At 53.6% G+C, this 26,757-nt stretch overlaps 1 protein-coding gene across 1 annotated transcript; it reads right to left on the reverse strand.

Annotated features, from left to right (window-relative positions):
* Positions 1-1,696: 1,696 nt before the first annotated feature.
* On the reverse strand, positions 1,697-26,653 carry GNG2 (G protein subunit gamma 2). The gene is made up of 4 exons (XM_074821141.1): positions 26,401-26,653; positions 6,721-6,787; positions 5,450-5,565; positions 1,697-4,405 (listed from the first exon to the last, which is right to left on the reverse strand). Exons 3-4 carry the CDS (start codon positions 5,534-5,536, stop codon positions 4,277-4,279), a joined length of 216 nt encoding a protein of 71 aa, XP_074677242.1. The 5' UTR covers positions 5,537-5,565; positions 6,721-6,787; positions 26,401-26,653; the 3' UTR covers positions 1,697-4,276.
* Positions 26,654-26,757: the final 104 nt, after the last annotated feature.

Consider the following 26,757-nt stretch of genomic DNA (forward strand, 5'->3'; position numbering starts at 1 on the left):
CCCCAGATGGAGGTAGTGAAACCTCTGTGTAGGTGTGGGGGGAAGATACGTAGCCCGTGGCCAGCACAGTCCCATGCCAGCAGCGGGATGAGGCTCTGCACCCTTCCTCCACCTTCATCACCCTCCGGACAGCCCATGCCCTTCCTAACCCATCCTGTTTCACCCTGGGTTTGGGGATCTTCCTCTTCCCTGGGGGGGTCTGACCCCTCCTGCAGCAACATGCTGCAAGTACCCCAGGGCAGAGCCATCCCCGGTAGCTGCAACCAGGGATTGTGCTTCTCCTCTCTTCTTCCCCCTGCATCCTGCAAATCTAATGGGCTCGCATCTAATGAATGCAATTACTGCAAATGGGTTTCTTCTCATTAGCAAGCCGTACCGGGCCTCGCGCTGGCGTCGGGGCGGGCAGCAGCGTGGCATGCGGGGAGCAACATCTCGCCTCCGCTTTCCCCGGGAGCTCCACACCTCCTCCGGCTCGGCAGATGCTGCTGGCTCGGCAGTGCTGCTGCCGCTCCAGAGCTGAAGCCTGGGGATGTGAGGATGACACAGAGCAAGCCTTGGAAATGGAGGAGTGCCAGCGAGGTATGGCAACAGCTGAGCGTCGCCTGGCTTGGCACACCGAGCAGGCGAGAGGCATCGCAGGAGCGACAGTTGGCTTGCTCCTTCGCAGCGACACCGATTTTTTTTTTTCTTTTAAGCTGGCCCGACGGACACAGCAAGGGATGGGGAGCTGAGAGTTGAGCCTGCTGGCGCAGAAAAGTCAGGGCACGCTTCTGCCATCTTCCCAGGGGTGGGCAACATTACCCTCTTGCTGAGATGCTCTTAACCAGCGTAGAAAACTAAAATACCTACATGGCGTCGGCACCGGGCTCCGTGGTGATGGGTTTCATTGCAAAACCCACACTGCCACCTTGCTCCTGGCCCCAGAGATGACCTGAGGCTAAACAGACTCAAACTGCAGCTGGCTGCTTAGCTGGGAGATCATTCGCCTGTGAGGGCCCTTCAAAACCAGAGTGAAAATTCAGGACGTGCTAAATTTGGTAGGAGCAGAGCATCTTTCTGGAAAGCTCCGAGGAAGGGAGGTGGGTGCGAGGGGGAGCACAGGGGATGTTTTGCTTTGCTGCAGCCCAGGCGCAAACTGGGCGTGGGGCTGAGCTGCTGTCCTGCTCTCCATCACCCCTTCCCCGGCCTCCCACTGCAGCAAAGATCCTCAGAGTCTCCCCAAAACAGCCCCAGATGAGGCCATTCCGGCTCTGGGCTATGGGCTGGACCACAGTGGGCTGGATCCTGTGCTGGGCATGCTGGAGGTGGCATTGGGAAGAGCCTGTACTCACTGCCAGGGAGGGGAGAAGAAGGAGAGCGGGTGGGAAAAGGGGTAGACACCAAAGTTAGAGCTTTTAGGCATCTTTCAATTTCTGCACGATGGTGATTTTGAGCAAGGAGCAGTGTCCCACCCTGAATGAGCCCAATCCCCCCTGAGCTGGCTCATTCTGCAGGAACAGAAAGCTGCAGCTCAGCAGGGGCTGAAACCCCTCAGAAACTTCACTTTCTCTCACCGATGAGCACCAAAGCTCCTGCCAAACCCCACGCCCCGGCGGGGAGCCCGCCTAAACCCACTGGGAACGGGATCCAGCCACAACCAGGATGGGAACCCACCTGCCCCAGAGGCCGGCGCACACAGAGCATCGTCTCCAAAAGCTTGAAACAAATTCAAAATTTTATTTCCAACGAGTACACAGACCACATGGGATGGGGATGCGCTACATCACAACGCCGACCTCCCCGTGCTGGCTTTCAGTTACAGCCGCCCCCCTCCCCAAAAGCCTGGCAGTGGCAGGTTGGCACTGGCAGGACAGACTTGCCCCTGCCACCAGCAACCTTGGCAGAAAAAAAAAAAAGTCCTTTTCCAGTACTCCAGAAATTTTTCTTTAAAAGCCTGGGGGTAGAGTTGAATGTCATTTAATACCACGCTGGAAATACAGCATCGGGATGGAGAGATGACTGGTGGTATTTTTGTTGTGAGGGGGGGGAAACGGTCTTGGCAGGCGATCTCTACTTGGCTAACAAAGACATATCTGTGTAAATATAAATACTGGGGTGAAATACCTGGCAGCACACCAATGTCAACACCACTACCAACATAAAATAAAGACCAGCAACGTAAAACACCTTCAATGAGTAGTTTAGGCTAATTCAAAATTCCTCCCCCCCCTCCCCTACTCTTCATGCAGCTTTTTAAATTCGTTTATTTATTAAGAATTCGAGTTGTAAAATACACAAGTCGTTAAAAAAATTATTACAAACCACTTCATGACAGCATTTGAGAAGGGTTGGGGTGTGAGCCCTGGGTCAGACCGGCTGTGCTTCACCCTCTGTGACGGTAAATCAGTGTTAAAAAGAAAAGACAAACCCAGGACGGGGTATTTACATGTCTGCCTTGTAACACCAAGAGTGAAACCAGCTGCAGAGCAAACGACTTCATCCATCCTTCATCCTAAAGCTATGTGAGCTGTAGTAAAAAGATCAAAACAGGGAGGTTAGGGGGGCTGAAAGCCACCGCGGGAAGGCTGGGACCATCTAGGCTACTCGTGTCATATAAACGTTCCCAGATGCCAAAAGTTTTGAGTCCAGTGTTAGAACAACTGGTCTTCTCTGTAGAAGACTAGAAAAAGAGTATGAAAAGGTAGAAAAACCAAAATGCACTTGTTAACGGGCTAGAAAGATTTGCCAAAAGGTACCCAGAGACTATTGCCCTCTTGAATCCACAGGGATTTTTAAGCTGATACCTGATTCAGAGCTATAGTTGAGTGGGGTCACTACAGACCCCCACAAACCCTTATGTGACACCCACCTAATTTTGTACTCAGATCCCCAAGTTATGATTCCCAAAGTTTCCCAGGAGCGTAGATGAGCGGGGAAAGCCAGGAGGTGTTTAGCAGCGGAAAGGAGAGGCAAGCCACGTCCGCAGAAGTATTAACCCGAGGCGGGGGCAAAAAAGGTGGCATGCGTCCCCCGAAACGCTGACGGCGGATGAACCGGACCTGGGAATAATTTCCCAGCCTGACGCGGAGCTCAGGCTGCGTGTAAACAAGGTATCAGGCAACTCCGTGAAGGGGTGGCGCCGCGGCTCCCCAAACTGCTCCCCCTGCCCCTACCCATCGCGGCGGGGCAGCAGCGGGAACGGGGGAGCCAGCGGGTGCGGGAAGGGGCAGAAGCATCCCACCACGGGGCAGCATCCCACCATGGGGCAGCATCCCAGCCCAGACCCAGTGGGGAGGAGATGCTGCCGGGAAGCCGAAAGAGCAGGACAAGAACCAAGCGAGGAGGGCAGAGGCACAGAGGTGTAGGAGAAGAGGAAAGACCCGGAAAGAAGCGGTCAACTTTGATTTTCGGATTTCTAGCTACCCCACGTCGCCTGGGCTGGCACCTACCCTAACGCAGGAGGTATTTCAGGCACATCTAAGGCAGGAGTTGTCTTTGCTTTCGGCATCGCCTCGGTTTCCTCCCTACAGCTTCTCCCACCAGCACGTGGTGTCAAACGATAGAAAAGAAAAGTCTGGAGCGGATGAACAAAGATAAACTCTCATGCACTACCACCGAACGTCGTCACAGGAGTATGAAGCACCAACCACGACACATGATTCACTTTTACTTGCAGAGCCGAAGCTATAACCATATACAAAATGTTAGAAAGTGGGGCTCGCTAGAAACACGGAGCTGCCAGCACGTGGGGTGCAGGCAGGAGCTGCCGGCGTCCTCGCTAACCCGCCGCGGGGCCGCTCAACCCCTGTGCTACGCTACCGCCAGAAATTAAAAAGCACAAGACCAAACATTGAGTAACATCATAGTCATCTAACCTGTCGCTATATATCTGACAACTTAAATAAAAAATAATATTTTGGAAAGAAACCAACAATATCATTCCAAGAAGGTTATACACATCCTTAGCAGTTACTTTGCTCAGCACAGCTCTGGTGCTTTAAATATGGAACAATCAAACAATTTTGTGAGCAGAAAAGTGACACAAATTTATTCTTTACATATTTTTTTTTCTTTCTAGGCAACTCTACAGACTTCAGATCTTTTGCCTTGCAATGCAGATCATCTTATTCCCCCAAAGGTGGCCAGGTTCGTTAAACATGCACATCTCTGTAGCTTCCAGGCTGTGTATTTTACTTATTTTTGTTTAAATTCTGTGGACTAGCAGGTCGTCCCCGTTCCTAAAAACTCTACATCAGTGTTCAGGGTGGCCTGAGTGCCGGTCAGGCTCCTCAAGGGTTTACAGGATCACGCAGAAGAACTTCTTCTCTCTAAAGGGGTTTTCTGAGGCCGGGACGGGGGTCAATAGAGGGTCCTCCTTGGCGTGGGCTTCGCAGTACGCCATCAGGTCTGCTGCCGCTTTTGACACCTGGAATAAAACGAGCCCTGCATTAGGGACAGGCTGCGCTGGGGACATCCAACCTGAGAGATCCTGCCGGTGGGGCTGGGCTCGCAGCATCCCCAGCCCAGGGGGTGTGCAACATCATACCAAAGACCCAACAGCACGTCCTCGGCGGGGCTGGTTTTTCACCTCTGGGCTCTAAGCTCGCCTGTCAGCACGCGCTCCCGTGAGCATCCTTTACATCCTTCTCCCATTCGCATCCTTCACCCGACTTGATCGTAGCCAGGACCGCCTTTAGCAGGCACCGATTCCCTGCCAGCTCTCCCTCCATACCTCAGCAGGGATGCCCACAGCTGCTATAGCAACATTTGCTGCCTGCAGCCAACGACTTGGCTATTTATTCCGGACACGAGCCGCCGGAGCTCGCCCCAGCCCTGAGAGGGGAGGTTTTGCTTGCAAGCACCCAGACATGCTTGCAGCCAGCAGCTGGCCCCGGAGTACCTCTCTCCCCGGCACTGGCTGTCGTCCAAAACCACCTCAGTGGAGAAGACAAATCCTCTGGGCTCTCAAGCGTGAAGCCGATGAGCTTTCGCGTGCCCAGAAGCAACAATTCCACTGGGGTGGAGCAGAAGCGGTCTGAGCAGAGGGGACATCTCCCAGAAAGGACTGGGCTTATCCATAAGAAAAACGCTTCAGGACAACGTTGCTTTCAGTGGTTTCCCCGCTAACCTCAAAGCTGCGTGCCAAGCACTGCCCAAAGGACAGTTTTAACAGCAACTGTGACAAACAGCATGGGTTTAACCTGTTCCCAAGAAGGTGAGATGCCTCAGGGACAGTCACTCCTTCCCACCCCCCCCCGGCAGGACTCCAGGCGATGCTTCCCGCTGCCTTCCATAGCCAAGCATCTCCTGCTGCCTTCACCCCTGACCATCACTTAGACCAGCATCCTCCATAAACACCACCCTGCCACCGCGTCCCGGCTCCCACAACGTGCTTTTGGCAGCTGCTCAGCAGCAGACACCACCTCGCAGCGTCCCCCTGAGCTGACAGCCAACCCCCGAGCCACGCTACCTTTATCCTGTCGATATTGGCCTCCATCTTCAGCTGCTCCACCAGCTTGCGGGCTTGCGCTATGCTAGCAGTGTTGTTGCTAGCCATGGGCGGGCCAGGCACGCTCTCCGGATAAGCTGCGGGCACAAACACATGTTGGGCTGAGCACAGAGCTGCTCCCAGTAGCTGAAATCCCCAAAATCATGGGCTGGGGTTGCATGTGTGGAGCTGTTAAGAGCCGAGCCGTGTGAATGAGGGTGTGAGGATGGGAGATGCAGACCTAGGCATTACAGCCAGCATTTAATCCTGGGTTTATACAGGGCCAGGGAGCCGCCAGCCCTTGTGGGTATGCGGGTAGTCACACGCTGCCAGTGGTACCCTCCTGTGCCCTCCCCGTCGTCCCCAGAGCACAGGATGCCCTATGAGCTGTGCTTCGGGGACACTGGGACCTTCTAGAGCAGCAGCAGGACCCCAGCTGAGCTGTACTTTGGCTTTTGCTGTTACAGGAAAGGCTGTGGTGGCAATAAAAGGAAATCAGAGAACGGGCTTGCCCTGAGCAGCCCTGCGCTGCCCGGAGCTGCCGGTGCCAGGCTCATTCCCCTGCCCCGAGCCAGTGCCCAGACTGTGTCCGGTGTCCCTCAGCCTTCCTTGCTTTGTCTCTGCTGCCAACTTGAACATTGAGATGCTAAACAGGATGCTGGAGTTTCCTGTTTCTTGAGATTTCTACCCCAGGCAGGCGGGGGATGCTCATTAAGTCCACGCAGTCTCGATCACGGATGTTTTTCCGTTACCTTATAACAGCCGCAAGCTCCGGCAGCGGTGGCCAGAAACCCAGCGTTCAGCTCCTCCAGCAGCTGATGCTTTCACAAGCAGCGAGTATTTTACAGTGGAGGCACAGCTGTGCTGTGCTGGCCCCCCCCTTCCTGGCTGGGACTGCCTGTGAGCTCAAAAATAAGGGTTTTGGGGGATGTCCTGCAATAGCAGGGCACAGTGAACCCCTCGCCAGCCCCTCAGGTGATGGGGCAAGGATGGCACAGCCCTCAAATGAGGAGCTTGTGGCGTTTTAAGGAGGACACCTTCAGCTCAAGCCCATCTTGGGGGATATAAGAATGTTTGGACAGAGGCCCATCCTGGGACTTACAGGAAAAAGCAACCTGGCACTGAGCAAGGTGCCCATGCTCGGAGGTGACCGGAGAGCGAGTTGTGCCGGGGCCAGCCAGCGTTTCAGGAGGAGACCCCTCCCCAGCCAACCCCTGCCCGTTGGGGAGTACAAGTAGGAGTTATCTTTTTACCAGAAGCAGGTCTCTCCGGTGATTTGTGCCTCTAGGGGAAGATCTGCTCCTCTCAGCCGTTCGCTACCTTTAAATAAAGAGAATATAAAAAAAAAAAGGAGCCAGATTACTGTGATGCCAGTCAACGCAACAAGAACATTATTTATGGCACCAGGAAACCCAGAGCCCTTGCACACGCTGAGTTCCGTACCCCGCCGGGGAGGCAGAAAGGCTGTGGGTTTCCTTCCGTATCCCCCTCCTCCCTCCTGTGCCCTCCAAGCACAGCCCCCAGCAACATTATTTGTTTGCATTCAGCAAGGTTTTCAGCACAGGAAGAGGTTTTAAGTCAGCGGGCAACTATCCGAGGGCTGTTGGCAGCAGGGCTTTTAGCTGTTCCCCAGCTTAGGGCGAGCCCCGCCGTGGCACATCCGAGCAGGCTGTAGGATGCACGGCGAGAGGGGATGCAATTTAACCGTCTGATGCACAGAGCACGTGGAGGGGTGGAAAGAGCATCCCCCAAGAAGGCTGCCAAAATCCTCCCCCCTTTGCTGCAGCCCAGCTCCCACTGAGCATCCCCAACAGCCTGAGCTCCTGGCTGGGTCCGCTCTCATCAGGCAAAAAGCTCTGCGGCATCGCTTGAGGTTTAGCTCAAGGTTTCACACTGTTTCCGCGCTGGTTTTTCTCAGCTCTCCCCCTTTTTTTTGGCTGGAGAGGCGTTCGAGCAGCAGGCTAGCAGGGTACCTCTCTCCCCCTTTTGCTTTCAATTCTCCCTGCAAAGCCATGAAGTGGACGGCGGTGGCAGTGCCACCGCATTTCTGGCATGGCAGAAAGATGGGAAAGCCCATGGCCATATAGATTCGCTGAGGCGTACATCAACCAAAATGCTGTTGTGTGGTTTGGATGCTGCAGAGGCTTTTCTAATGCAGCAAATGTTATTCTCAGTGATGTTGTGCCATTTCATACAGAGGACCGTGGTCTGTTGCTGCTCCGGTGGCAGGGAGTCGCTTAGGGACTGAAGTTTAATGTCATGGAAGGAGGCACAGGAGCGGTGAGGACTAAGAGCTGCTGTATGGCTGCTACAGCCCTGATCTTTTGAAAAAATAGATGTATCTAACCCTGCTACCACCCTCATGCAAGGAAACGCTCCCATGCTCGTACTACATCTAGTCCTGGAGGCACTAAGATGGAAAAGAGCCCCGAAAACAAGGTCAGAGAAGTCCGAGACCCCACTGGGGCAGAGGAGGGGGCATCTGTGTGACCACCCCGCTGGGACTGGGCTGCTGGGACGATGCTGGGGACGCAGGGACAGCTCAGCCACCTCGCAGGACCCTGGTGTCACTGGGAGCCGGCCATGCTTGGCCCCTCTGCAGATACTTCATGTAGGAATTTGAACCGATTTGGGGCCAGTGACGGTTTTACAGTGCTGTGAGCAACTGGGCATGCTTCCTTCAACATGAATAACAGAAAAATAGCAGGTGACACTTTGAAGCGAGCCCGTGAATATCCCCCACCGAAAAATAACCCCTGCAAGAGCCCAGGCACCGCCTGGGCAGCCACGAAGCTGTTCAAACAGGGCAGCCACAAAAGCAGCTTTTTTTATCCCAACATGAGGACACCCCACCGTACCCCCAGGAGGTTGTGGAGCCACCAGGATTAAACCCAAAGCCTCCATGCCTTTTCGTTTGGATTTGATTTAAGCCAAGCTGCTAGAGCATCCTCCTCTCACCCCCAGAGCCTCTTTACTACTAATTGCAATCAATCAAACTACACCCTGGCAGGAGCCTCTGCAGCACCAGGGTGACTAAAACGCTTGCCCACTGCACTCACCCAGGAACAACACTGCCCCACACCACAGCAATATCTGTATTTATTTCTCTTCCCCGGAACCCAAGGAGGTGCGGGGTTCTGCCGCTGGACCCTGTGCTGAACTAGAAAATACTTATTTAAGTAGACAGTGGGTAGATGCTGAGAGCATAAGATTTCAGACAAATTAAAACCACCCCAGAATGTATATAAATCCTCAGATTGGAGGAAAAATGCCAAAATATTTGAGAATGGCTGTTAGAAGGAAATTTTCTTTCCAGGCAGCTTATTTCCTAGCGTGTCAGCCCTGGCAGAGCTCAGGTCCTGACCCTCGCCGTCCAAATCCCAACCATAAAGCTAAAAATCACTGCGCTTCCCAATATTTCCCGATTCCTCCCATCGTCACGGGGCTGTTCTCACACTGTTGTGCTAAACTTTGCCCGCAAAGAAAAGGGTTTAATGACACTCACAAGGGAATACAGACGGCGTCTTATTTCACCCGCTTAATGGCTTGTGTGCCTGGATAATAGGATTCCTGCCTTGGAGCCCACAGGTTAATGAGTAAGGATGCTATTTTATTTTCACGCTAATGATGTTTAGCATGTACAGTACATGGATATCATCTCTTTTGGGCTCTGCACTGTAATTGCAACTCAGGACCTCGCCAGGTTGTTTTGATACTTGTCTGTTATGCAGAGGGGTCACAGGTTATTTACTGCATGTGGCAAGAGGCTGAATTCATTTAAAAGGATGCAAAAGTGCTTGGAATAAACATCTCGACTTGGAAATTTTGGTGCTGATTTTTGCTAGCTGGTACCTACGCTCCAAGAAAACACCTGATTTATTTTTGTCTGTGTTTAAGAAAGAGCGATTGATAGTCAAATGATTTCCTTCTTTCACCAGCAGCACCCAGACAAAGCAGGCACCAAAAATTGGGATTTAGTTGGGCAAACGGCGATGGATGCCCCTGATGTCAGGGCACCGATCCAGCATTTACAGCTGTGTCTGCTCTTGGTCTGCTTGCTCCAGCTTTGCCAAAAATCTTCAGCTTTTACCCATGACATGGAGTAACAAAACCCAGCCTGTGACCTGCCCACTGTTGCTGTTCCAGCATGCGCACAGCGAGCTGCTGCCCAACGGGATGAGATTGGGGTTTAATTTGCTCTGAGTTAAAAGCCACCACTGCTTCAGGCCAAGGGACAACCAGCCCTCCTCCATCCCAGTAAGCTCAACACATCTACCTTGCTTTTTGCATGCATTTCTCCCTCCCAGCACATTTATGGATCCTTTAAATATTCTTCTCACCCAGGGGAGAGCATCGGCGCTGCTCCCGTCCCCTGCATCCCTCGACTGAGGCAAAACGCCCTCTACAACCCAAAAAAGCTGCTTGCGAAAGGAGCATTTCTTGACGCCGGAGGAATTGAACCCCCCTGTAAGCTGCCATCCTACTCCTCCCTCCCAAACTGGGCTCCTGTGGGGCTCTGGCATCCCGCAGCTGCCAGCCCTGCTTGCAAGAGTAATTAGCCTTCGTTTGCCAGCTCCTCGTCAGCACAGAGCTGTGCCGAAAGGCTGCAGAGCCAGCGCTTGGGCAGGGGGGTCCCCGGCCTCCGTGTGCCTTGCACCGGCTCCATCACCAGCCCTAAACCCACAAAATCTGAGCCTGGCTTTTTCCCCCCCTTTCGCTTGGGTTTGATATCAAGTTGCACATGGGTGGAGACTGGAATTCTCCTAAAATTTTAAAAATGGCATTTTAAGGCTGATTATTTAGCCCAATTACCTTAAATAGGCAGCTATCGTTACGGAAGGGGTATCTCGAAGCACATTTTGCACTGGGTTGGGTCCATGGCTGTTCAAAGGCAGCGCTAACCCCGGCTGGGACACCCGGATCCTTGCAAAGCATTTTCTTACATTCTTGAAGGTGCAAACGAGCATCGAGTGAGATTTTCCAGGTGTCACGAGACACCTCCTGCGCCTCCAGGGGTCTGCAGCCTTTGCCCACCCAATGCTGGTCCTCTGCTTTTTTAAACCCGTGGATCACATCCTCTCCCATCGCCCAATTTTCCAGACTTTTTTCACCTCCCAGTGGGTTTTTCTCTGCTTGGCAGAAAAACATTCTCCCCACACCCCCTGGCTGAACCGAAAGGAAAAGCGGCAGCTCTGCGGGAAAGAAACCGAAAGCGCTGACACCTGCCAGGGCAAAACCTCCGCCGTAAAGACCGAAAGCAGCTCCCCAGAGCACCGCACGGCATCACCCACCACCGAGAGCAGCTCCTTTTCAGAGTGAAAGCAGGAGCCTCCCTGCTACTTGGTTTCAGTTAAAAAGTTATGTTTTCCATCACTGCTGCACCAGTATTTTCCACCCAGTTAGGAGCAAAGTGGGCGAACCCCACTGGGGCAGCCAGGATTTGGGGGAGCGCAGGACTCAGGCTTGTTCCTACCAGGCAGGCATCACCCAGAGGTTTTTTGGTCTAGAAAAGGTGCCAGGCTGGGTATTGTAACGGAGGGATTTGTTCCAGCTCTCATTGATGCTGGGATTCGTCCTGGCCCCTGCACCCAGCAGCTGAGGCCAGCCCAGCTCGCTGCATCCCAGGGGCGCAGGGCCAGCGTGGTCCCTGCTGAGGCAAGTGGGTTTTCCTTGAAAATTGCCTTTTTCTCCCCAAAACCCAGGTGTGACGTGGCATCCAGAACAGATAACTGAGCGTACGGCCGTGCCGTCGTCCCCCCCGCAGCTGGTGCTGCCGGTCACTGGCTGGCTGGAGCGTGGGAATCCCTGGTGCGGGGCTGGCTGGCTTTTCAAGCCATCCTGTTGCTTTTGCTAAAAGCCATGGCTAAAAATAGGCAGCTCGGCTGAAAAATAATTACTAAATATATACAGAAAAATATAAAAATATTACAGACGAAAAGAAAATAGCAAAAAGCCACGTTTCCAGGGAGTGGGAGCTGGTGTAGTCGCACTGATCTCAACAGCAGTTGCAGACCTGGCTGGGAAAGGAGCTTTAATACGCCCAAATTACACGTGTTTCATTATTTCCTTAAGCAAAGAAAACGTTATGAGCTAGATTTGTGCCTGTGGGCTCCCATCACACCCCATCGCTGGGGCAAAGGACCTTAATCCTCAGTGGCTGTTACAGCCACAGCTCTCAGCCCCCATCCACAGGGATTTTATTCCCTTTTCAAACATTCCAATTCTTACACCCGATGGCCATTATGGTGTTTAAATCACCAAAAAGCAGCTTGCAGGTCAGAGATGTGCCGGCAAATAAATAAATAAATTAAAAGATGCCCGAGTGGAAAAACCAGCCTGTTTCCATGGAAACGGCTTCGTTATCACACCAGCATCCGATCCCTCCCGCCAAACAGGGGTGAGGTGGGATGGGTGCCCATTTTGGCTCTGATGCCGGTGTTTCACCCGTGTCAGGGGGTTTTAGTGCCTGGCCTCCCACTGCAATCAGGGAGGGTGCCAAGTCTGTTGCCCATCTTAGCCTTGTGTGGCCCTATTCAGCCATATTTCACCCCAAAAGCAGTGACTGGGGCAGACCCAGCCTGCCGCTGGCTCAGCCAGCCCTGGCTCCCCCAGCAAATCTGATTATCAAGGCAATGCAAAAGCATACGGAGCGAGAGGGAGCTGCTGCAAAGATTTTTCCCTTCCCTAATTTTGCTGGGGCATTAAATAAAGAGCTCAGCGCTGGAACTGGCTTTGCAGAGAGCCTGGCTCAGGATGTCCCCTCCACCCACCTCGTGCTGCCGGAGCCGACCACAACTCCAGCCCAGACCTCATTAATATCTGCAGTCAACAGCACGTTTTTCCCATAAATTCTGCAAGCAGTAAAGGTTTTAGCAACGTCCATCCCTTTGGAGATTCGAGTGTGTCCCAGCACAGCCCACCTGGGCTGAGGCTCCAGGAGAAACCTCCTTCCCAAGAGGCACATACAGACCTGGAGAGGAGTCGGGGGGGCAGCTGCGATGGAGCCGGGTGGCTCCGGCCCCACGGGGACATTTTGGGTCTCGTAGGGATGTCCCTTTTGCCTGGAGAAGTCACTGCGCCGTGGGCGTCACGCGAAAGTGAGAATCTCAGCTTTTTATTTTCTCACAGGCGTCTTAACGGCTCAAAACGAAGGCAAACAGAAATCAACCTTGACTTCCTTTTCTTTTTTTTTTTTTTAGTGTGGGGGGTTTTTTTTGTTGTTTTTTTAAGAAATGATGCGGGTGAAGGATCAGCCACCAGCCAGCACAAACTGGAACATCTGCTCCGGTCCCTCCTGCCACCATTCATAGGAAATGGTGGCTCTCTCCAGGCGGGTACCACGGGAAAGGAGCATCGACCCAAGGCTCCAGCACTGCCGCCGGGGTTGCCAATCCCTGTGCTGAAGGTCAGGAGTTTAACAGCAGCATCATTTCCCCAGCTGATGAAGCTGGAGATTTCCAGCAAGCCAAAAAGCTGTGTGACCCCCCTCCCCAGCCTGCCCCAAGGCCTTTGGGGACATACCCCTGAAAACAAAAAGCCGCCATTTGGGGGAAAAACCTGGGAAAAAGTGTTTGTTTTTAATGCACAAGGGGCAAACCCAGCAGTGCGCGCAGATCAGGCACTGGGAGGTCTTGTGCCTTGGGAGCTTGGCCAAATATCGGGGAATAAGGTTGCCCAAATACATGGTCCAGTGGTCCAAGCAAGCGAATCTGCTGCTGAGCATCGCCTTCTTCCCGTGGCCTGAGTTTTCATCCAGATTAAAAACACCCATCATTTTGCTGACTCACTTCTGACCTCCACTCAGCCCCTCGTCGTGCTCTCCATGATGCCTGCTGGGGACAAGCAGGGGCAACGCCTGTCGGGGCTGGGGAGGGGGGGGGCAGCCGGGCTCCTCGCTATCTGATTGTGCTGTGGAACAGAAAGAAAAAGGCCTTGGCTGTCACGTTTTGGTGTGACACACCAGAAGAGACAGATAAGGGCACACATCCTGTCACGCCATCCCCAGCACCGCCTTTCGGGCTCTCCTGCAGCAGAGGGCTTAAGCAGAGGCTCCACTCCTGCACTCCCTACCAGGGCTGAGCAACATCACCACTGCACTTCACTAAAAATGAAAATGATTTAAGGGATGGGAGGGTTTTTTGTTTTGTCTTGTTTTGTTGTGTTTTTTTTTTTAATTTAATGAAATATTAAAACACACCCAGAGGTCAGTGGGAAGCTGAAAGCTCGCTGCAGTGCATGTGAGCGGAGGAGTGGGAACACGGCGAGCCTCTGCCCTGCAAACCCCCGGGCAGGCTTACAGCAAAACCCTGGCAGTAAACGACACGGCTGCTCCCCTGTTCAAGCTGCAGTTAGTCTTCATCCTACCCAGATTTAAAAAAACACTACTGCTCTCAGCTGCTGGCATTTTATTTTTATGAAACTTGCCTGAGAGGAGAACATGCAGCTCCAGAAATTCCCTAAAACCACCGGTGCCCCCTGGAAAACCAGGGTTTCTCAGAAATGCCCCATTAGCTGCCTCCTGCAAAGCAGCACCCACACTGTCTAGGGCATCCCCAACCTCCCTGTTGGGCTGGAAGATGGAGACATCTCCACAATCTTTGAAGTGTCTCCAGCACACAGATGGCCCAGTAAATATGGAAAAGAGAAAGAGGAGGGAACCAGGCAGAGAGGAGAAGTGCTGAGGAGGGATGTAGACGGGTCACACTTCGCTCCAGGGTCCTGCAGGTGTTTTTTGGCAGAGGAGCTCATGGGAGCCCCTCGGCCATCAGCCACTGGCACACACCTCCCCTCCCCATGCATCTGCACCCCCCACAGCAGAGGTCTCACCTTCCTTCCCCCTCCACCAACATGCGGGGCTCTCCCGTGGTCCCACATCCTCCCTCGAGTGTGACATCCAGATTTCTCCCCATCAGGTCAACGAAACCATTGGAAAAGTGGCCGCTAAGCCTCAGGGCATGACAAACCCCCAGGTTTCTCCCACACTGGAGGGTCTCTCCCCTGCCTGGGGGTCAGCCCAGGCTGGAGGTCAATGGCATTACCTGCAGCCCTGGTCAATGCACCTTTTAATGTCAGTTAAAACACTACACAGATATCCTTGAAAATACTTGAGTATTATTTTGCATTGCTACTGCAGCAACGGCCAAAGAAAGACTAGTTCCTCTCTTATAACACCCTGTACCCTCGTTATATAGCACAGCAAACCCTGTCTTTATGATTATTCTCTGCCTGGCAAAATACTTCCCAGGCTGAAGTGACCCTGATTTAACCATGTCGAGGCAGCTGGTGATAACCCAGCTCTACCAACACCCCTGCACCGATGGAGCAGCAACTCTACAGTAAAAGCACGAATGAATCTACCAAATAAAAAAATCCCGTTGAAACCCTGATTGTCTCTTGACTACCAAATCCACCCCATGAAACTTGTTTCCTACTGAAGAAGTGGCAGCAGGCTGGGTAGTCCTTCATGGGGCAGAAGTTTCTGCTGTAAAGGAGACTCTAGGAAACATGCACCACCTCCCAGCTGGCCAGAAAAGAGCAGAAACCCTCAAAAAAAGCTCTTTTTTCCCCATGGAGAGACCTCTAGAAAACCAAAATCACCTTTTAGACACTCCTATGATTTCTCGATTCCTTCCCCAAAACAACTCAAATTGACTCTGAAATAAATTCTTCATACACACCTTTCTCAGAAATCCCAGTTCCCTGCCCCTTCTCCCAGAAAAAAAGAGAGATGGTTCAAGCTGCCAAGGAAGCAATAAGCTCCCGTACCAAGGAAAAGGAGTTCAACATCTGTTCATACAGCTCTGAACTCCTGACCCTTAATTAAGGGAAGCAGCCAAGAGCTATTATTTCATGTTAATTAACTGATCCATTCCTGGGTTTCAGTTTTTAACATCCTGCTTGCCAGGGTCCAGATACAGACCTTTAGGGTACAAAATGAGGTTTGAAAGCAAAGGGAAGGGAGAACTGCAGGGCGGAGGTGTTTAACCCAGCATCACATTTGCAAAAGGGTTTGGGTATTTGGCTGTGTCAACACCTCTCCCAAAGGGACAAACCCACCCCGAGCCTCATGCAAAGTCACCCTGAGTTCAAGGCCACGGTGACTTACCAACCACCTGCCCATCAGCATGGGGGTAGAGCCACCCTGAAGGAATTGGGGCAAGCCACTGAGTTGCCCTGATTTGGCTAAAATGGCATATTTTTAAGAGGCAGACTTCCCATGACACCAGGAAATCAGAAGGAGCATGTGGATTTTGCAATAGCTTGTGCCATGTTGCTGGGCTTATCCTTCTATAAAAGCATTTTTCAGCCCAGCTAAAATAAAACCAAACCTGCTCCTTTAGCTTACGATGCAAGAGCCTCGCCTTTCCACCTGAATAACTTCTGCAGCACGTGAAGCCCTCAGCTGTAGAAATCATTGCAACGAGAAATCATTTCACCTGAATCAAACGTTTATTAGAATTTTATTTTAAGTAACACTCACACGAAGCCTAATAACCCTTTCCAGCCGCTGGGAATCACCCAACAAGTTACATCAGCAAAGAAACAACCCCGTTATCTGTCCCATTAGTTTAAGCCCCGCCAGGAATTACCTTAGACTGCTTTAATTAGGTATCCACCGTACAAAAGAATTAATTAATTAGTGATAAGCACCTGAACCACATTACTCATAAGGCTCTATTTCAAGCTTCAAATACAGCAAACAGGTCACAGCCTATCTGTTATAGTAGAGCAAAGCCCCGGTGCTGCTGCCACCTGGTATTTCTCTTCCCATCCCTACCATCAAAGCAGCAAGGCTGGGAGCTTTTTTTTTCCTTCATGATCTCTTTTTCAGGTTTTTCACAGCATCTAGAGCTCGTGCCTTTAGAGCCACTACTCAAACAGTGGGTGTAGCCCATGGAAATGGGAGAGCTTTGTAATTACTTTCTGAGATTGGGTGTGCTTTAGGCATGGGCTGTGGGGTAAAACCCTGTATCTTGCAGCTACCCGTACCCTGCAAAGGTTTCACTACAAAGCTGTTGTGCTACAGCATCACTAAGATACCTATTAAATGAGTAAAGCCTTTGCTGATGGCCAGATCCCAAGCTGCAGGTGGAGGATCACCACGAAACACGGGTGATGGGGGGGAGAAAAAAAAATTCCCTGTGTTGTTCTGTATTTTCACAATCAATAATTTTGAAAACTAATTTATTGTGGCTTGCAGTGCCTCTGGCATTTCATGGCCTGTTATTTCCCTGCTGGCAAACTTGAGGCTACCAGAGGGGTTTCTCCAAGCTGCCAGTCCTGGGCAGGGGTGCGGAGCCCTGGCAGTGCTGCAAACCAGGTTAGCTGGGGCTGGCTGGGGAGAAGTAGGTTGCTCCTCCGTCCTCGGTCGGTGAGCTGACCCATATTATCTCAATTAAATTTAACTTCTGCGGCCCGCTGCTGCCTCTTTTTTTGCCTGTAACCTAATGCATTTCGGTCTAAAGTAGGACCCGGTGACGGGGGCAGCGAGTACACCTGGGTCCTTCCCGATGCGATGAGGAGAGGAGGGCACGGCCACGGTGGCAGAACTGGGACAGGGCCATGGAGGGGGATCGAGAGGCGGCAGCACCATGGCCGTGGGCTCGGCAGCTTCCCTTTGCTCAAGTCCTCACCCACCTGCGTTTCTCCTGACCACGATGCTCCTGCAAAACAGCACACTTTGCTTTTCTCTCCCGAGCTGCTCCCTTGGAGCCTTTCCCACGCTATTCCCCCGGCTTACTGAGCCCATCCTCATCCCCTCCCCGGCATGCTCATCGCTTACTAACCTCCGTATACAGTATCTTGGTTTTCCCATGGAGCCTCAAATCCCTGAACCAGCCTGTTTGCCCCTTAAAATGCAGGCAAAGCATCCTTGCCACGCTTCCTGCTGAGTCAACGGCCCTGCTTTTACCACCACACGTTATTCTGGCTATATCGTGAAATGACACATGCTCAGCAAACACTGATATTACGCAGACGGGAGGAGAAAGCCACCCCAGAGCTGCTAGCCTGGGCGGTGTTTTTACACTTGCAATACCAAGCATTGCAAAAAAAAAAAAAAAAAAAAAAAAATTTAAAGCCAAAGAAACTCTGCAAACAGCGGATTAAGCAGCACAAGACGGCGCTGCCCGTGCCGGCTCGCCCTCCCCTCCCGTGCATCGATACCTTCTGTGCCGGAGATCAATCCATCCTGGCCATGCCGTGGGCTCCACGTGCTTCATTTATCCCCCCCCCGGTGCCCCCTCCCAGAGCTTTAATCCTTCTGCCAAACGAGCCAGAGCCACTGTGTTTGGGCCCTGCTGCTCTGCGAGCTGCCTTCCCAAGGGCAAGCGCCTTTCCCTGCCTACCTGGCTGCTGGGAAACCTCAGCACGGGGCTGTACAGTTGATTTCTATATTTTTCCAACGTGAGCTATGAAAATCAATGAAGGCAGCTGCTCTTTGCGGGGCTGGGTTTTGGTTCCAGGTAGGATGGAGTAGCAGCATTGATTCCAAGACAGTCTAACTGTTACATCAATTAATGGAAACACTTACACAGGGCTTAGATTTAAGTTTAAAAAAAAAAAAATATCGGTGCCTCCCTCATTTGTTACTTATACATCCCTATAAGCCTGGGTTGCTGCATTAAAATCATCTTTTTATTCCCCCCTGGCACAGTGCAGAGGGAGGAGGCAGGGTCCCCCCCCGCCGGCATTAGCTGTGGAGTGAGGGAAGCACCGGACACAAATACAAACCCCCCAAGCGAGGATGTGAGGCTGAGCAGCAATTATATTAAATCAGCTGATAAATAATGCAACGTATTTTGATGGTCCAAGCCCTGCAAGCACCACACAAACACCATCACGTCTCCATGATATTAAAAATACAAGGGATGAAGCGCAATCAGGTCAGCGTGACTTGAATAATTGAACCTAAAGCCTTTCTGAAACGCTGTCCTCAGGGCACGCTGGAGCTCTGGCCCCATGGCAGAGCCACCAGACCTTTACCTCTTTGCAAGGTCCTACACAACCAGATGGACTCCACCAGACCTGGTCAACGTTCAATGCATTCCCATCCAAGGTGGGAGCCCTCGAAGACTGATTAGAAGAGGTCTGAATAGGTTTAGAGGATGGCTGATGAGCCCCCTAAGGACCCCAAATCACTGCAGACCCAGCTAAGGGGTAGGAGGTCCCCAAGAAAGCACATAGAGATGTGGAGAAGACCTGGCCATGTTTCTGTGTGACACCTTGGGGGCACCTGGACCCACATGGACCCATACGATGTCCATGGGGACAACACTGATCTGCCCATGGCCCTGCTTCGAGCAGAAGGTGGCACCAGAGACCCCCAGAGGCCCCTTCCAACCTAAATGAGTCAAAGACTATGCTGGTTCGTTACTGAAATCCCTGCTCACTCACTGCAAAGTGCCTGAGGGATCCAGAAAATGAAAACAAAGGGGAGGTGGCACAAATCCTCGAGCAGCTCTCCCCATGGCCACCAGCTCTTGGGACTAATGCATCCTCCAGCCAAAACTGCAGCCAGAGACATCTTCCTTAACACACCTTCACAGCAAAGCTTATTCCCCCTCAGGCTGTCAGAGAGGTAACCATCTCCCCATGCTCTTCATCCAGCTCCTGCCAAAATGGGTCAAATTCAAGAGCTGATACAAGCAGAAGGAACCCTTGGAGCCAACGCAACCACAATGCAAGTGAGATAAAACTGCATGACGTGCCAGTGGAGCGTCTTCCAGAGCAGGTGAGGAAGCCAAAACCCAACCGTGAGGACAAAACCCAACCTCCTCACACATGGGCAGCCATGGGTGAGGAAGTCTCCACCACACAAATGCGATGGTCAGATGTTTTCTGCACACCCGCTGGGACCCCAGGAAGGAGGACACATCTCGTGAAGGATCTGCTGTCCTGCAGCAGCTCGGGGCTCACGAGAGCCTCGCTGTGGGGTGGAGGGGAAGCGTCAGCCCAAGACACCTCCCATGAGCGGCTGTGGTCAGAGCAGCAAACAGCACAGCTCCACTGAAGAGAAACTTTATGGAGATCACGAGAGGTCTGGTCTCATCAGATAAGAAGAAAGAGCAGGAAGTGTCACAAGGTTTACAACCAAGCAGCTAAAAATCGAGTCTGTTCACCTCGAGGGTGACTAACGCGCTTTGTACAGCTCCCAGTACGTTCAGGCCACACTTCAGGGCTTCCCACGGCTGCAGAGAGGAAACACCCATGATAATCCCCCTCCTAACAGGTACCAGCACTAAGGCTGCCTGTGCCCCCATAATACCTTAGAAAAATGGGCCTGGTCTTGATGCCCCTCCATCTGAGATGACCCTTTCAAGAGGTGAAAGGCAGCGAGGACCTGGCAGGAGGGTTTGGGAGCAGTGATGCAGTGAGAAGATGGTGCCCCTGGGCTCCATGAGCACACAGGGACCTCCAGGGACATTTATTCTTCCCCCAAAGCCATAAACCTCAACAGGCTGGATGCAGCCTGTACATGAGGAGCCACTAACACCATATTGAGCTGAGAAGGTCTCTACAGACGCTGGGGACACACCTAATCCCCATCAGAATGGTGTCTGCAGATGTGAAAGCAAAAGAAGCAGTGGGGGAGAAGGTGGTCTCCTCAACTCATCCCCCCTACTTCTCCTGCCCTACAGTGTCCCCTGCGTGCACAGCCCCGGGCTCTCCATAGGACACAGCCTCAACCCCACGAGCAGATGATGGATGCTTAGTTACTCTCTGCACCCCTGACACCTGCCTGTTCCTCCCAAAGTCTGGTTGCGGAGAAACACATCAAAATGAAGAATAAACTCTTGTGAGGTGATTTCTGCTGAAAATGGCTCACTTGTCGCCTTCCTCCTGCTGACGGCAGTGGGGAGAGCAAGCTGAAGCCCTGGCCCCCCACCCCGACTTGGCTGGCAATCACCATCCTGATCTTCTCAGCCCCCATGAGTGATGGATAACTCGCCGTGGAGGGTCTGAGGCAATCCAGTCCAGCCCCACGGTGAGGCTGAGGGCACACAGCTCTTTGTGTTCAGCCCTTTGGAAAACCCAAACCCACCTGATGCTGTGGAGGAAGGAGAGGGACAAGCCCAGAGCCCAAAGCTCATCTTGGGAGTGCTCCTCACCCCAGCTCTACCCCAAATTTGGCACCACAGCTGTAAACATAACGAAGCCCTAACGATGATGCCTGCTACAGGCAAAGACATGCTGGCACTGTCCTGGCATCCCCTGTGACAGCAGGATCGTGAAGACACATTTCTGGCACCCCTGTTGCATTTGAGATCTGTTTCCTGACTCTCAACACCTTCTTTATTCTGATTCTCTCCCTTCACTGCACCCACTCCAAAGCAAAACCAAAGACACGGGGACCAAAAAGGAATTAAGTCAATACCGAGCATCTCACATCTGCTAGAAACTGGTGCTTTCTTACCCAAAATGGCCCAAAAAGCACAAATCCTCCAAACCCACAGTTAGTGCAGTGCGCTCAGCCTGCAGGAATTCACGACTCGGGGGGGGGTTTTAAGGTGACCAAAGCCTGGAGTGTCCCTTCAGCATCTCCCTTCAGGGGATCACACCTCAGGCTCGTGACTCTCAGATGCCCAGTGCTCCCCACACCATCCCGGGTGGATGCTGCAACAGGTTAAATGCTCCTGCACTTCATCCAGCTTCAGCTCCCAGCTTCTCCTCTGGGACACGGCTCAGATGGAAGCAGGCAAGAGAGAAAACACAGCTCCTCCATGTCCCTGCGGGCGCTGGTGGGTGCATGGGGACACCCTGCCTGTCCCCAGGCTGGGGGAGCTGTAAGTGCTCTGGTCCCACCACAACCACTGCTTCTCCCTGGCTGCGAGGACTCAACGCCACATTTCCTTATTGGCAAATAAGCCAAGAAAAATTTTTATTAAAAGAATCAGCAAACCCGGGCGTCAGTGTGAGCACAAATCCTGCCCTTGCACAAGCCCAGGGCTGGAGTGATGCTGGCATTCGCCACCACTTGGCATAAAACCCAAACCACTGGTGAACCCCTCCCCAGTTTGAGCCTCCTCGTGTGCCGGGGATGCTGTGGGGACCGATCCAGCCACAGGATCCATCCCTGGCTGCGCTGCCGCTGAAGGAAGCAGGTTTCCTACCACAGCAGCGCTGACACGGAGAGGCACTGAAACGACCCGACTATAATTAACACACAAACCCACCCAAACCCCGTCACGGTTTTCCCTGAGCCAGGGGAGCGCTGGGGCTGCTGAGCTGCTCCCGCACGGGCAGGCGGAGGAAGGGGATTTAGCACCCACTTACTCAGGGCATCTTCCATAATCAGGTCTGTGTTTCTGTGCAGAGGTGCCGGTGGCACCGACGTCCCCACAGTGCCCGGCTGCAGCTGGTGGCTCTGCCCTCGGGGATGGGTACAGGCAGCTCTGCCTGCACGGATGGGCACAGGCTGCTCAGGGAGGCAGCTCAGACTACAGCCAGGCTTCGGGGCTGGGGTCCAGCCCCACCCCCCCCAGCCCCCCAGTCAGGAGGATGCTGTAGGCAGCAGGAGGAGGGATGCTGACACAGCGAGGGGTAAAACCAGCAACACAGCAGAGTTTGCAGTGGGAATATCCACACAGAATCATCTAGGTTGGAAAAGACCTTGAAGATCATCTAGTCCAACCATTAACCTCACACTGATTGGACTAGATGATCCAATTCTGTGCTGGGGATTTCTCCCCTTTGGTGGGATCTCATATGATCCAAGAAGGAGCACTGATGCTTGAGATCCCCAAGGCTCAGGCAAGGCTGCTCCTTCCCACCCGAATTACTCCCTTTTACAAACCCAGCTGCCCAGCCGGGACCTTCCCGGCCAGGAGGGAGCATCACAGGAGGGACAGAGCCCACTTTCCTTCCCAAAGCTGTCAGGAGAGTAAGATAAACCTGTTAAACCAAGACAGCAACCCAGCTAAAGGAGCTTATCTGCTGCAGCAGTGCCTCCACCCTGCACCGCTGTGCTGGGTACGGCACTTTGGGGTTCACAGCAGCACCCCTGAGAATAACCGACCTGCTGCTCAGCTGGATTTTGGATGCTAGACGAAAGCATCACCCACCACCGGAGACCTCCCTGCAATGCTGGTACCTGCTGACCACAATCCGGCAACACCTGGACCTTCCCTTGGATAAACTAATTAGCCCGAGTTACAACAATAACAGACAAGAGGGGAAGAAAATTGCTGTGTGAAAAGGAAGGCAAGGACGAGATAAGGTGAAAACTAATTGTGTTTGCTGGGATAAGCAGGTCCTGGTGCAGCTCCTGCCCAGGAATTGAGGGTTTCTCAACTGTATGCGAAGAGCAAGGTGGTGATTTTTTTAAGGTTTGGTAAAATGCCATTTTGGGGATTTTTTTTTTTTTCACCAAGCCTGTGAGAAATTGGGTTTGATGTTTGAAGTCCATCAAGCCTACACGAAAGGCAGGAGATGCCTGATTTCAGACTTCAGCCTCAGCACGGCTGCATCCTCGCACATCCTCGCCCAGCCCAGGGGCTGGCTGCATCCAGCTCCCGCTGCCTCCCAGCCCGCAAAGCGCTGGCGGTTCGCTTGCACAGCTCTGATCGAAGCCATCATTAATTAATCACTGGCCTGACCCAAAGCCCAGACTCATGGACACCATCCCAGCGACTTTGGGTGGGTTTTGGATCAGACCCTACTTCTGTGCAGAGCCAAATCCGTGTCCTCCCAGCAGCTGGAGCCCGTCCTTCTCCCCAGCTCAGACCTGCCTCTAAACGGGGCGAGTGCCAAACGGCTCGTGCCAAGCGTGTGCGGAAAGCCGGGAGAGACAGCCTGCGTTCCCCCGCAGCCATCACGCGCTCCCCCACGAGCAGCAGAAGCAGGAGCCCCCCCCCCCCCCCTTTCACTTCTCCCCATGAGTTTGGGGGGGGCAAGACTGCTCCTGTGCTTTAAAGGGACCAGTTTTGGGGGTGTTTGCACCATGCATGTTGCGTACCGAAGAAAAAAAAATACACACGAGGAAGGGCTGAAGCCCCACTGGAAGCGAGCAGGCAATAAAATTGTGCAAGGGCAAGCACAAAAATCCCCTTGCTAACGAACCCTGCTGCACCCCCATGCCCTGCCCTGCAGTGTGGGGTAGCATCTCCCTCTGCCTTTCCCCTCATCCCTCCTCCCAGCAGCTGCGGTGACCCCATGAAGCAGCTGAGCAAGAAACCGGAGGGGAAGAAACAGTGAGAAAAGAGTCTGAAAAGGAAGAAAAATTGAAAACCCACTCTAATCCCTTTGCTCGTTCCTCCTGCTTCTGCGCTGGCTGTGAACACACCCGGCCGTATCCTGCTCCCGCATCCCGCTCCGGGAGCAGGAATGAAACATTTGGAGAAGTCACACTGAGAACTGACACAACTCGTGCCAAAACCGGTGCTTTTCCCAGGGCAAACCCCTTATTCCCAACCCAAAATGGGGAAATGGGCCAGCCGGAGGGAGCAGGCGGTGCAGCCCTGTGGTCCCAGCAGCAGCACACGTCACGAGCGTGGCCGACCTCGAGCATCTCGGCACCGAGACGCGGGACGGAGAGGCACAGCCACCCCCGGGCAGCGCTTTTTGGGGGCGTGGGGGGGTCCGCGGGGCTCCGACGCCGGCTCACCAGCCCTAATTACTATGGTAACAGCCTGCGCCGGCGCCTGGCTGTCCTCCTTCGGTGACTCACTGGGTTTCAAAAGGAGAAGTGGTGCCTCGGCCGCCGCCGTTCGGAGGCCAAAGCACTGGAAGCTCAGCGGGCGCAGCCACATCTGCGGGGCCGTCAGGTGGGAAGGCATCACCCACCACCCTTCCAAAGTTTGCTTTTTTATGGTGTTTTCTGCTCGCAGATGCCCTGGCGCAGGGTGGCAAAGCAGCAGGATGGCTTGGGGATTCAAAATAATAATAATAATAATAATAATAATAATAATAATAATAATAATAATAATAATAATAATAATAATAGAGCTTCATCATCAGCTCACAGCCATCCAGCTGTGGGAATGCCACTGGGCGCCTGCTCCTGCTCTTGATAACCCCCGTGGGTCAGAATTTCCCCAGTGGAAAACGATAACCCTGGTGCCATGAGGCAGCCCCGTGCCAGGCTCTGGTGCACGCCGGTTCTCGTCCCCACCGGGGCCAGCCACGGCCACGGTACGGCCACTCATCCGAGCCCACAAGCAAAATGTGCCCCACGGAGCCACCACCGGCTCACCACTGCGAGTAGCCCGGAGAAAATGCAATGAGCATCCTTAACACCGGTGCGTGCACCGCTGGGAGCAAAGCTGGCAGCTCCCGGGGAATTTGGGAGAGGATGGGCACGCGTAGGCACTGTGCTAGTAGCAGGGGGAGCTGTGGGTCCCCCGCAAACTGGGGATACCCCTTTTTGGAGGTGAGGCTGACTCCAGTTGTCATGCAAGCGATGCTGAGGCCGCCAAACTCGTGTCGCAGGTGAGCAGCTAGCGGCGCACGGTGCCAGCGGCAGCAAGCAGCAGCCCCTGCTTCCTCTTGCAAGCAAATGCAAGGCTGAAAAGCCAAAAAAAAAGCACCAAAACCAGTTCCAAAACCGATGCCCAGCCTCGTGGGGAGCTGGGGCTGAGCCACGCGCCCCCATACCCCCCAGCACAGGTGGAGAAAGGCCCCGTTATAACCCCGGGAGCACCTCGAATCATCCTTCTGGAGGAAGGCTTCACCCCGGGGCTTTCCTGGCCATAATTAATTGAGTCATATTTCAATCCAGCCAGCGGCCATATGGTAGAAAAGAGGATTAAAATCGCATGCTCCAGCTGCATTCAGGGAAATCCAGTTATAAGGAAAAATCCTCCATGCCTGGCCCCAGCCTGCTGCCAGGGTACGTGCCACTGCCATCCACACAGCCCCGGCCCCTTTCCCTCTCCTGGCCGGGAAGCACAAGCTCGCTGGCGATGGTTATTCCGTAATTTGGGGGCCCAGAGGGGAAAAAGGGCAATAAATAACATTCCGGACCTGCAGCGATCCCCTTGCCCTGCAGGCAGCAGGTACAGGGGTAGTGGATAGTACGTGCTCCCAGTCACTACCCTTTGGGGTAGCAGGCTTTAAGTTCATTAGTAACTCATTAGTAATTGGGGAGGGGATCGCTGTGCTTCAAGATTTTCCTTAAATATAAACCCGTTTTCCACCGAGGAGGCAAGAAGGCAAAAGTTTTTTGCTGGATTCCCCTCCTGCTGGGGCAAGCGAGCCCTGGACCGCCTTTCCCCCAGCACATCTTCCCGGCTGACCGGTGATTTTCCCAGGGTTACTTTTCCCGAAGCGTTCGCCCCACAAACCAAAAAAAAGGATTTTGATGGAAATACTGGAAAGAGGGCGGCTGCCGTGGGGATGGCGGGGTGGGGCGTGTCATCACCCCCAAATCCCCCTTCCCTACAACCGAGGCTGGGGGGGGGCACATCCATCCCAGCTGAGGTTCCTGCAGGGATTTGGGGTTGGGAAAGTCTCCCCCTTTCTTCCCAGGGAGGAAAAAAAAGAAATAGAGCAAGAAAGAACACTACGCCTCATTCATCCACGGGAAAAAGCCTTTCCTGTGATGGCAAAGCCGTTGATTAACCGAGGATCAAACGCTCTAAATCAAACCTTTGTTGGGGAGGCTGAACTCTTTGTGCGAGGTACCTTTCCCCCAGCTCCCAGCCCCGGTAGCCGACCCCCGACACCCCCCCCCATCCCCCCTCCGCAGGTGCCACCGTCACCCGAGACTGTGGGGTCCCCGTGGGGCGGCCAGCGTGGGGTGGGGGCGATGCGGGGATTGGGGATTGTTGGGGGATTTTTTTTTTTACTGATTTGGGGACCCACTGGCAGCGGGCGGCCGGGGCTGGGGACCGCCCTGTCCAGTGCCAGTGTGCCCCAGTGCTGTCAGTCTCAGTCCTCCCAGTGCTCCCAGTGCCCCCCCTCACCCCCCCCCCCCCCCATGTGCCCGGCGGTACCTGGAGGCGGCCGGTGCTGCCCCGAGTCCCCCCGCGGGGCGGGCGGCGGCGGCGGGACGGACGGACGGATGGACGGACGGACGGAGGAATGGATGGATGGACGGAGGGATGGATGGACGGAGGGAGGGAGGGAGGGATGGAGGGAGGGCTGAGGAGGGAGGGCTGCGGGCCGGAGGCAGGCGGAGGATGGTCAGCAGCAGCCCCGAGCGGCGAGTCCCCACCCAGCTTTGTCTGCGCTCATCCCTCTGCCTACAGGAAGCGGCTCGGCCCCGACTTCCTCCTCCTCCTCCTCCTCCTCCACCTCCTCCTCCTCCTCCTCCTCCTGCTGCTGCTCCTCTCCTATCCTATCCTCTCCTC

The sequence above is a fragment of the Strix aluco genome, chromosome 4, assembly GCF_031877795.1.
Source record: "Strix aluco isolate bStrAlu1 chromosome 4, bStrAlu1.hap1, whole genome shotgun sequence".
In the NCBI taxonomy this organism is placed as follows: domain Eukaryota; kingdom Metazoa; phylum Chordata; class Aves; order Strigiformes; family Strigidae; genus Strix; species Strix aluco.

Excerpts from the sequence above, each read along its gene's own strand:
- GNG2 (XM_074821141.1), bottom strand. The coding sequence starts at position 5,536 with ATGGCTAGCAACAACACTGCTAGCATAGCGCAAGCCCGCAAGCTGGTG. Across the intron at positions 4,406-5,449 it reads CCAATATCGACAGGATAAAG|GTGTCAAAAGCGGCAGCAGA; the intron begins GTAGCGTGGCTC and ends GTTTTATTCCAG.